The 11,394-nt window shown below is 42.6% G+C and overlaps 1 protein-coding gene across 4 annotated transcripts in view; it reads right to left on the bottom strand.

Annotated features, from left to right (window-relative positions):
• Nucleotides 1–1,783: 1,783 nt before the first annotated feature.
• ANKRD13B (ankyrin repeat domain 13B) overlaps nt 1,784–11,394 on the bottom strand; it is a 184,202-nt gene continuing 174,591 nt past the window's right edge. For all 4 annotated transcript variants that reach the window (XM_033922430.1, XM_033922431.1, XM_033922432.1 and 1 more), the window contains 3 exons: nt 6,579–6,739; nt 6,072–6,148; nt 1,784–3,858 (listed from right to left, as the gene is read on the bottom strand). In XM_033922430.1, the coding sequence (XP_033778321.1) occupies nt 3,666–3,858; nt 6,072–6,148; nt 6,579–6,739 (431 nt within the window). In that variant the 3' untranslated portion in view covers nt 1,784–3,665. The remainder of the gene's footprint in view (nt 3,859–6,071; nt 6,149–6,578; nt 6,740–11,394) is intronic.

Here is an 11,394-nt window from a genome sequence, read left to right as displayed (position 1 = left end):
GGGAAGCAACCGGCAAGGGAAGAAGTGGGGCCATTGGATGATGGAGACAAAAAAGGAGTGGTAAAAGAGGAAAAAGAGATAGCAGACAGGTTAAATAAGTTCTTCACGTCAGTCTTCACGAGGGAGGATACATCCAATATTCCGGAACCGGAGGACATCGTAAATGGGGATCGGGATGAAAAGCTGGTCCAACTAGAGGTAAGCCAAGAGGATGTCCTCAGGCAGATAGACAGACTAAAGAGCGACAAATCGCCAGGTCCGGATGGCATTCACCCAAGGGTACTAAAGGAACTAAGGAACGTAATAGCAGAGCCACTTCGCCAAATATGTAACCTATCCTTAAAGACTGGAGAGATCCCGGAGGATTGGAAAATTGCAAATGTCACGCCCATCTTCAAGAAGGGTTCAAGGGGGGACCCAGGGAACTACAGGCCGGTGAGCTTGACCTCGGTCCCGGGAAAAATGATGGAAGCACTGATTAAGGACAGTATCTGTGAACACATAGAAAACAATGGACAGCTAAAGACGAGCCAGCACGGCTTCTGCAAGGGTAGGTCATGCCTCACAAACTTATTGTACTTCTTTGAGGGAGTAAATAGACAGGTGGATAAAGGAGAATCCATTGACATCATTTACCTTGACTTTCAAAAAGCCTTTGACAAGGTACCGCACGGAAGATTGCTTAAAAAACTGTGGAGACACGGGGTGCAAGGGGAGGTCCACCGATGGATCAAAAACTGGCTGGCAGACAGGAAACAGAGGGTTGGAGTGAAGGGCCATTACTCAGACTGGCATGGGGTCACGAGCGGAGTTCCGCAGGGGTCGGTGCTGGGACCGCTCCTGTTCAATATATTTATTAATGACCTGGAGGCGGGAACAAATTGCGAAGTTATTAAATTTGCGGATGACACCAAACTCTACCGCAGGGTTGAAACCATGGAAGACTGCGAAGATCTGCAAAGGGACCTAACGACGCTAGAAGAATGGGCCAAAAAATGGCAAATGAACTTTAATGTAGGGAAATGCAAGGTCATGCATGTAGGGAAAAAGAACCCGATGTTCAGCTACAAAATGGGAGGATCACTGCTAGGGGTAAGTAACCTTGAAAGAGACCTGGGAGTGATGGTGGACACGTCTTTAAAGGCGTCGGCACAGTGCGCCACAGCCTCAAGAAAAGCAAACAAAATGTTGGGTATCATTAAGAAGGGTATCACGACCAGGACAAAGGAGGTCATCCTGCCACTGTATCGTGCAATGGTGCGACCGCATCTGGAGTACTGTGTCCAATATTGGTCGCCGTACCTCAAAAAGGACATGGCGGTACTTGAGGGAGTCCAGAGAAGAGCAACTAAACTGATAAGAGGTATGGAAAACCTCTCATATACTGACAGACTGAAAAAGCTGGGGCTGTTCTCCCTGGAAAAGCGGAGACTTAGAGGAGACATGATAGAAACCTTCAAGATCCTGAAGGGTATAGAAAAAGTAGACAGGGACAGATTTTTCAGATTACGGGGAACCACAAGTACAAGGGGGCACTCGGAAAAATTAAAAGGAGACAGGTTTAAAACAAATGCCAGAAAGTTCTTTTTCACCCAGAGGGTGGTGGACACATGGAACGCGCTCCCGGAGGCTGTGATAGGCCGGAGCACGTTACAAGGCTTCAAAGAAGGTTTGGATAGGTTCCTAGAGGATAAAGGAATTGAAGGGTACAGATAAGAGTAGCGGTAGGTTATAGGGATAGTCTGGGACCATTGCTCAGGCAATGGGCCTGATGGGCCGCCGCGGGAGCGGACCGCTGGGCGAGATGGACCTCTGGTCTGCCTCAGCGGAGGCAACTTCTTATGTTCTTATGTTCTTATCCATTGGGTCAGGGACAAATTCTGTCACTGTGTCATTCTCTGGCCCACTCTTCTGCCCTGCTTTTTAGTCTCTATAACTTATGCAAGCAAGGGCCTACCTACATCCCTCTGTATATCCCAGAGGCTATTCTATGTATGAGTCCCAAAACCTGTTCACTCTTATAATCTGAATATCTTGCTTTCTCTGCTCGTGTTGTCTTCTGGATATTCAAGTGCAGTGTTTTATGCTTCCTACTGGACTGCATCTATTGGTTTTGGTTTTAATTTAAGAAAAGGCACACCTGCTGCCCTTATTTCCTTAAATTAAGCTTGCTCCTTGGGTGTAGAGTGTATTTGCCTTGTCCTACAGCTCTGTGCACAGAAGGGCTCAGTGAGGCATTTTCCCCTCACCTTCAGGTGTGAATTAATCTTCCATGAACACACAAAATTAAATTAAAACAGCATCGAGTTGTTCAGGTCCGAGTCTTTGGTTAACAATGTGAAACTGTACACTCAAATCACAAGCAGATGGAAGCCTGGCACACAGCAAACTCCAGAGAATAGGGGTTTTTTTCATCTCCATTTGCTGGTCTGAAGTTCTTTTGTGTGGGGTAGTAATAGCACCATTTACTGTAAACGTTGCCAGGGGTCTGTGCGGCAGGTGGAGTCTGCTGAGGATCCCTCAGCTAACCTTCTCTGAACTACCTGCATCAGGGACTGGGCTTGTTTTATCTGTGCCAGGCATGACAAGGTGAGCTGGAGGGTCTGATCCTCCTGTCCTAAGGGTAATGGGGGTTAAGTGGGAAAGGAGACAGCCCTATGAGGGGTGGGAGGGGGTACAGAGGCCTGGTCCTGCTGTGCGAAGAGGGGAAAGGGTGATTGGGGTGGTCTGACCAAAAGTGAGCCTCTGAACTGGTCTGGAGGAACTAAAGGAAAGAAAATTAGCAGGTAAGATCTAATTTTTCCTTAGTTAAAGGGCCTAACCTTGGGACTTTCTCTGTCCTAAGGATGAAGAGGTGAGTGGGAAAACCTGGGTCTCCTATCTTTAGGCAATGAGTGAGAAGGAAAATGGTATCTAAGAGGTATTGGGGTGAGAGGGAGGATTGGCCTTAGTATTTTCACCATTCTGAAGGCAATATGTTACTACAGGCCTGGGATGGGAGGAGGGAAGTTAGAAAATAGCTGTATTATTCCTCTTCCTCCCATTCATTTCTGTGCTGACAGTTGCCATGCTGTGTGTTGCTAGCCTGGTGGCTCTACAGCATGTGAAAAGAGGTAGCTCCAACAGCCACTAGCGCCATGTGCTTTCTCTCTGAGGAATGTGCTTAGACAGGAAGGGAGGGGAGTTGACTGCTGCATCTTAGCCTAGATGTTAGACAAGATATCAACACATGTGAAGCATAAGCTGCAAGGTGCCAGCTTTGTACTGATTGAAAGAAGGGCATTCACGAACCTCCAAGAGTTCGGTGGGCTTTTGCCACACAAATATGAGGTATTCAGTGATATCAGTGGGCATTATCAGAACAGAATGTAATAGAAAGAATTCTGGGAGCCAGAGAGTCTGCATCTGAGAGCTGCAGGGGTATAGCCTAATTGTCCTTCTGTAAATAGGAGATTCAGCAAATGAGAACTAGGCAGATAGTGCCCAAAGGTTATACTAGTGACCCTTTGCTACCTGTGCACCCTCCCTCCCCCCACCACAATCTAAACCAGTGCCTGAAATGCTCTCCTCGGCCTTGCCTGGATTCAGTGGCCCCCTGCGCTCTACCCTGAGAACGACATGGTTCAGTAGTGAGCTGTACGGAGTTCCTGCCAGGCTCTGATCTTCTACTTCTCAGTTAAGGAGAGCTGGAGGATTCGCTGCAGTTCATCCTCCTCCTGTCGTTTCCTCTGTTCTATCTCTTCTTGCTCCTTTGCTGAGAGGGCCATGGCCAGGCGCAACTGTTGATCGTAATTGACGAAGACTCGCTGAGAAGGGCTGCGGGGCTGGGGCACTGCTGGAGCCAAGCGCTGGTGTGTCCTGTAGAGAAAGATAAACCATGAGCTCCCTGTAGGTGAGCAATCATGTCTTACAGCAGGGCTTCGCAACCCAGTCCTTCAGGCACACCTAGCCAGTCGGGTTTTCAGGATATCCACAATGAATATGCATGAGGTAGATTTGCATGCATTGCCTCCTTGGTGTACAAATGTCATTGTGGATATCAGGTTTCAGGTTTATTTAAAATTTGATAATATCACTTATACTACTACTACTAAGCAATGTACATTTTAAAAACAGGGATATAATATTACAAGTTAAGAACATAGACAAAATCAAATAAGGACCAACATGATACAAAAGGGTCATGGATAGAACTACAATAATTATAGGAAAGAAACAAGTATGGGAAATACAAGTCAGGGAAGTGTCTGGAGCTTGCTGTACTATATATTTCTTTAGAAAAGACGTTATTCAATTGAAGATTTAATTTTCAAAGGCATCTATGTAAAGGAAGGACTTCAGGGAGCTCTTGAATCTGTCAAGATTTCGTTCTCCTCTGAAAAAAGAAGGCAAAGTATTTCATAACTGCGGAGCATATATTGTAAATATTTCATTTCTTCTAGTATTAATTATTTTTAAAGATATCCTGAAACCCCAACAGGATAGCTATGTCCCGAGGCCTGGATTGAGAAGCCGCCCCACCCCCCTCCACTTAGAGACTGCGTAGCCCTTTCAGGACCAAGGGACATATTTGTCCCATAACTTTAAAATCCTATAAATTTTGATTGGGATAGTCTACAGTTCTAAATTTGATATGTACGGATTTCATATGATACTGCCTTTATGTAAACAAACTGGTTCCGACATTCATTCATTAGCGTCGTTGCCAGATTGACGAGAAGATTCACTTGCCATACTGTCCATAATCCAGAAGTTTGATTTTTTAAAAAAAAAATAATGATATTTCACACAAAAAATCAATTTTTTGGCATCTGCAAGCCCTTTTTACCATAAAAATGTCGTCAAAACCACAAAAATTGGCCTACGATCCTTATGGTCCTGAAAGGGTTAACAGGGGCTCTCAACCCATCTTGGGGTCATACCAGGCCAGTCAGGTTTTCAGGATAGTTGTAATTAATATGCATCACAGAGATTTGACTACAATAGTTGTAAGTACACATTTATTTCATGCATATTCAGTGTGCAAATTCTGGGGACCTGATTAGCTGGCTGTCTGCCAAGGACAAGGTGCAGAACCCCTTGCATTAAATAAAGATTTGATATAAGCTATCGAGCTTGTCTCAGGTACACAGCAGCTTCTGTAATCCTCTGCAAGTAAAATTGACACTACATGTTCCAGAAAGTACCAGCAGAGACAGACAAAGGCAGGACTGGACTCCAGTTTCTCTGGGAGTTGGGTCCCCTGAATGAGGAATTTCTAAAGAAATTGGCAAAGAAAACTGTCTCTCTCTTGTTTGTAGTGGTGTTTGATTTTTGTCATGTCCCCAATTTGTTTTCTGACTTTTGTATACTGCTCTGATGGTACTTTAGATTTCAAATGGCAGTACAGCAAACAACAGAATGAATAAAGACAGAAAGAATAGAGAATGATAGTTAATGACAGCTGGAGAATGTCAGGCATGCATGGAACTGTTGTGAAACTAATATGGAAAGTACCGCATAAATAAGCTAAAGTGTGGTGCAGAATGTGCATGAAAATACAGACCCCAAAAGGAGGGAGGTGGGGAGGGGGACATATCCCAGGAAAGAAAGAGCATGCAGTGCAGCTAGGCAAGAACAAGTGCAGAGCTGTGTGTGAGGGTCTGAGGACCCGAATAGCAGAAGGAACAGCTCAGAACTGTGTGAATGAGGGTCTGAGTACTGGAACAGAAAGAGTTGCACTAGCAGAGCTATGTTAAAGGACTGAGGACCCAAATAGAAAGTGGCCTAGTGCCAGTGGGAGATGTGGTATATCAGGAGTGAGATGCATTGGCCGAACCATGTGTGAAGAATGGTAGGGGATGCTGCAGGGTTGGAGTACCATCTTTTAGTATTATTTTATGGGATCTGTTTGCTAGCTTTGATTGCACTGTAGCTACATCTGGTTGGCAAGAGCATTTTCTTACTCTCTGATCTACTCCTCACTATATGCCTCTGCAAGATGAGGGGAAAAGAAAAAGAAAGTGCACAAATCTTGTAGTGTGTGCTGGTTTGGGACCTCGTTTCATGGTGCTGCTGCAAATTTTACTAACCTTTCTCCCCTCCTACTCTCATGAGACAGTGGATGAGTCCCAGGCTTGCTGTTGGTCAGTGCTTCCCAGATCGTCACCTGTAAAGAACAGAAGAAAATAAAACAAGGCATGCCTATCCAGAAGCAGACTCAAAGCATGGCAGTTGGCAGCAGCGGCACCCAGGGCCATCAACACCAGAACTGTGCATATGGTCATTTCATCAGTATTGCTGCTGACAGCTGCACTTTTCTCAATTAGCACAGGCTTGCATCTCTCCAGCTGCTGGCTCTTAGGAATACCCATCAACAAACCTATGCTTAAATTTAATTTGGTAGGGAATTGGAGGGAAGGAAGGAAGGAAGAGGAAATGAAGAGCCCAGTACCATGCATTTAAAAAAAAAAAAGTACCCCCTCCCCCCAAACAAACCCCAACAAAAAACCAAAAACGTTTCTGGCTACTGTACTGCACCTCTGGTTATTTACTAAGTGCAGTTCCTAAAGTCCCCACCAGAGGGCATCACAGCCCACCTGGTCATATTCACTGCCCGCTTCCAGCAGGCTTTGCTGAATGGCGAACTGGAGCAAATCATCTTCCTCTTCTCTGATGCTGTCTCGGTGGCTGCTGACCACACTGTATCCCTGAGGGATCTCAAACAAGGCCTGGTCCATCTCACACCCACGGCAGGAAGCTGAGGACAAGAGAGAAACACGTCACTAGTACAAGATCTTTTTCCAAAAATGTATTACAATAGGAGGACTTCAAATAACTGGGGTGGGGTGTCACTGAAGCCTCTGGGAGTGAATGACCTAGATTAGGGGGTTGGAGGTGCTATTGGTGTCTAAGGCAATAAGAGCCAGAGGCTCTAAAATTGCCATTAAAATCCTGTGGGTTGCTGTGGTGCCGGAAAATTGTCTGATTTGAGAATGGTGATCGATGTTCAATTTCGCATGCAAATGGGTTTCGCAGAAGTCCGGCGTAATTCCATCCGATCAGTTGTAGGAGAAAGCAACTAACACATGCACAGAATAGCTATGTCACAGGGACGCATGCGTTTCAATCATAGGTGTGCCTTTTTGTAGTGCATCATTGGTGCATGTCATAAGAGGGGAGGGGCGGTGAATTAACAACAAACCATGCAAATGTGAAAACGCAAGATATGTATGCTTTTTTTCAACACAGCTTCGGCGGAACATATGCAATCGGCAGCCCCAGACCAGCCAGTGTATGCTTTTAATGGATGCACATGAAACGTGCCTTTCACAGGTGCACATGAGACACACCTTTAACACATGTGCATGAGATGCAACTAACACGCACGTATATTAGAGCAGTGGGTGTCAGTAAGTGTGCACACGCTAATTTTTTTTTATAATGGCAAAATTAGTGCATGGCCATTAATACTAGAAATGGAAAATTAGCCATTTTACTGCTGTGGTTAAAAAATGGCCTTAACATGTGGGAAAAACACATGTGGGATGCACTAAAGGGCCACTTTTTACTAAAGATAAGTAAAAGGACCCCATAGTTAGCTGTGTTGGCATATTGCATTTATATACTGCTTCCCTCTTACAGAGGTTTAGTGAATCTGACTCCTAGTGTTCAAGAACTTGTATCCCTGCCTGTACTGAACAGGTAATATATTTCTTTGTTTCAGCCTGTGCTTGTCTCTTTGTCTGCAGCCTCTTGGGTCTCTATTTTTTTGACCAATGATTTTTTGCTCTTCCTTTGGTAAAGCAGACAACTCTCTCTCTCTCCATTTATTATAGGCTAACAGATTTTTGTGCCTCCATAGGAAGGCTGTTTTACACGAGCTATGACAGTCGCAGAACATTTTGCCAACAGAAATAATTACAGCTATAGTACTAAATCAATTGAAAAGCAAATTGGAGAAGTGTTTAGAGAAAAAGATATTGGAGAATGTGTTCACTGCTTCGAGCATTTATGGAAAAGTAGTTATTGAAATCTATATGAAGAAATAGATGATACAATGGAAGTACTAATTCAGTGAACCCAAGTCCATCGCCAGATCTTGGGTTGGAAGGAATTTTGTTTATAGTTACCTAACTAGTTACAGATGGGGAGAACTTTCATCTTGCCTTGGACTCTCCTGTAGAGCAGTGGTCTCAAACTCAAACCCTTTGCAGGGCCACATTTTGGATTTGTAGGTACTGGGAGGACCTCAGAAAAAATAGTTACCGGTAATGTCTTATTAAAGAAATGGCAATTTTGCATGACGTAAAACTCTTTCAAGTTTATAAATCTTTCCTTTTGGCTAAGTCTTAATAATAATATTGTAATTTATAACTAAAGAGACATATGATCAAGAAACTGTTTTATTTTACTTTTGTGATTATGATAAACATACTGAGGGCCTCAAAATAGTATATGGCGGGCCGTATGTGGTCTCCGGGCTGCAAGTTTGAGACCACTGCTGTAGAGGAAGCTGTTAAATAATCAACAGAAGAACCTTAAAAATACCAAACTGGTTCAGACCAGTGGTCCATGGCCAAACAGAGTCATTTCCGAGCCTCAGTGGTTTCTAACGGGGAGATCACTCCCATATCTAAGAAGTTCCAGTTCCCACATCTGCCTGGCTAATGGTTGTTCGTGGATCTGTCCTCTGGGGAATTGGCCAAATCTTTTTAAAACTAGCTATGTTAGATTCCTGAACCCTATCATCTGGCAACTAATTCCATGGTGTTACCGTGCATTTATGGAAAAATATAGTCATACATTTTATCTGAAATCTGCAACAGTTGATTAGATGAAAGAGTAGATAGCTGTTCCCTAATACCTGTTCCACATAGCAGATTTGATTTGATTTGCTTACTTCAGATACTGCTTAACACACAAAGGGCTCCATTTACAAAGCCACAGTAGCGATTCCCAAAGCCCATTCCCAAATGCACCAAAGCCCATTCAAGTTTCTATGGGCTTCAATGGAAGTAAGACCCGGATGGCTCAATCCGTCCTCCTTTTTCTGGAGCCAAATGGTAACCCTAGATTCTACCTCTACTGTCATTATTGCTATCTTTCTCTAAGTACCATTAGTGGCAGTGGTGTAGTAAAGGGGAGGGTGGGGGGCAGTCCATCCTAGGCACCGTCTTGGTGGTGGGGGCGCCAGCACCTGTCCCCCTCTCCACCCCCTGCTCCTTCTCTGCCCCCTCCCCCACCACTACTGCACAAGTGTGTGCCCCTTCCCTTCCCCTGTAACATTCCTGGCACGAGCAGCAACCCCAACCTGCAGCTCCTCCTCTGATAATAATAACAATAATAATAACTTTATTCTTTTATACTGCAATAACCAAAAGTTCTAGGCGGTTTACACTAAAAAGAACTGGACAATCAGCGAAATACAATAATACAGTAAAAAATACAAATATTTGTAAAATAGAATTTCAATAATAAAACTCACTAAGTAATAAACTTATCGAACAAAGTGATCTTAATTAATTTCCGAAAACTGCAATAGGATAACATAGCTTGCTGAATACATTTACCTAACCAAGATTGTTGCCTACCAGCTTCCAATGCTAGGATCCTATCTAAGAAGGCCTTATATCTATACTTCTCCCTCCGTATTCGCGGTTTCAGCAATTGCGGTTTCGATTATTTGCGGTTTTTAGCTTGCTGGCTCCTCCCCCCCAAAATGACATCAGCTTGCATAGAGAAATTGCTGATTCCAAGCATTTACAGAGAAAATTGCCGATTCACAGCACTTTCTTCACTGTGTTTTGCCTCTCCTTCAGGAACAGGCCAGGTCTCCCACCATGTTATTTGCGGTTTCACCATATTCATGATGATTTTTAATAGAAAACAGCAAATAACATATGAAAAAGTTATTTGAGGTTTTTCTGTATTCACGGGTCTGTTAATCCCCTATCACAGCAAATATGGAGGGAGAACTCTACACCCATTAATTTTTGGATAAGCAAATAAGTAGAAGTTTCTAGTTTCTCTTGATGGTCCATGCAACACAAAATGAGGAAAAAGGTAAGCTGAAGACAATCCCGATATCAGCTTAAAGAAGATACAGGAAAATTTGAATAATACTCTTGCCTCCAAAGGCAGCCAATGAAGTAAACAATAATATGGTCATTCTTTTTTAAACCAAAAATCAATCAAACAGCTGTATTCTGAATTATCCTTAGTTTCCTTAAAATTTTTTTGAGTGCTCCTAAATAGATGATGTTACAATAGTCTAAAATAGATAAAACTAATGCCTGCACCAATAGACTGAATGATAAAGGATCAAAATATTTTTATATGGTTTTTAATTTCCACAATGTAAAAAAACATTTTTGTATCACTAAGTTCGTGTGTTCTGCTAGTGTTAAATGTCGGTCTAGTGTGACTCCCAGAATTTTGATAGATTTAATAATCGGGTAGTCATGACCATTAAGATGAAGCAATGAGTTTGTTATTTTGTCGTTGGGACTAGCCAAGAAAAGTTTGGTCTTTTCTGTATTGAGTTTCAGTTTGAAATTAATTGTTCACTGTTCTTTCTGAGTCATAATAGAAGATATCTGGTTTAAAATTTCAGTGGTAAAATTGTTTAAAGGGATTAAAACAGAAATGTCATCTGCGTATATATAAAATTTTACATTTAAACTCTGTAATAAATGTCCTAAAGGGGAAATGTAGATGTTGAATAAGGTAGGTGATAGTGGAGAACCTTGGGGCATACCATGAATAAGAATAGTTACCGTCACAAATCACTTGATAAGATCTTTTCTTCAAAAAAACCTTGAAACCAGTTCCAGACCCTTCCTGAAAGTTCTATTGTGTCTAAACAACTCAACAATATTTCATGATCTACTAACTAGATCAAAGGCACTACTAAAATCTAGCTGAAGAATTAAGGCACTAGTGCCTTTGCTAAACAGACCATGAAGATAATCAAGCATTGAAGTTAAGACAATCTCCATACTATATCCTCTTCTAAATCCCGACTGATGGTCATTAAGGATATTAAATTTATCCAAATAACTTACTAATTCTAAATTAACTAAACCTTCCAGTAATTTGGTAAACAAAGGAATGCTTGCTATGGGTCTATAATTGGATTTCATGGCAATTGATACCTTCTGATCTTTAAGAACAGGGGTAACCAAAATTTGACCCAATTCATCAGGAAACAGTTCCTTAATCAAAAAAAAGTAGCCCATTTAAATAAATCTGCTTTAAAAGTAGATGACCCCAGCCCCACCTCTCCACCGCTATGTCATTTTCAAACTGCGGGAAGCTTTACGTGGTGCTTCATCATTGGCTGTCCACAATAATTAGCTTTAGTAAAAACGAATAAATATTTTCTTATTTTACTAATTATTCTTATTTTTTAAT

The sequence above is a fragment of the Geotrypetes seraphini genome, chromosome 15, assembly GCF_902459505.1.
Source record: "Geotrypetes seraphini chromosome 15, aGeoSer1.1, whole genome shotgun sequence".
NCBI classification, from domain to species: domain Eukaryota; kingdom Metazoa; phylum Chordata; class Amphibia; order Gymnophiona; family Dermophiidae; genus Geotrypetes; species Geotrypetes seraphini.
The sequence above is the reverse complement of the archived record's forward strand: the minus strand, read 5'-3'. Positions and strand labels throughout refer to the sequence as shown.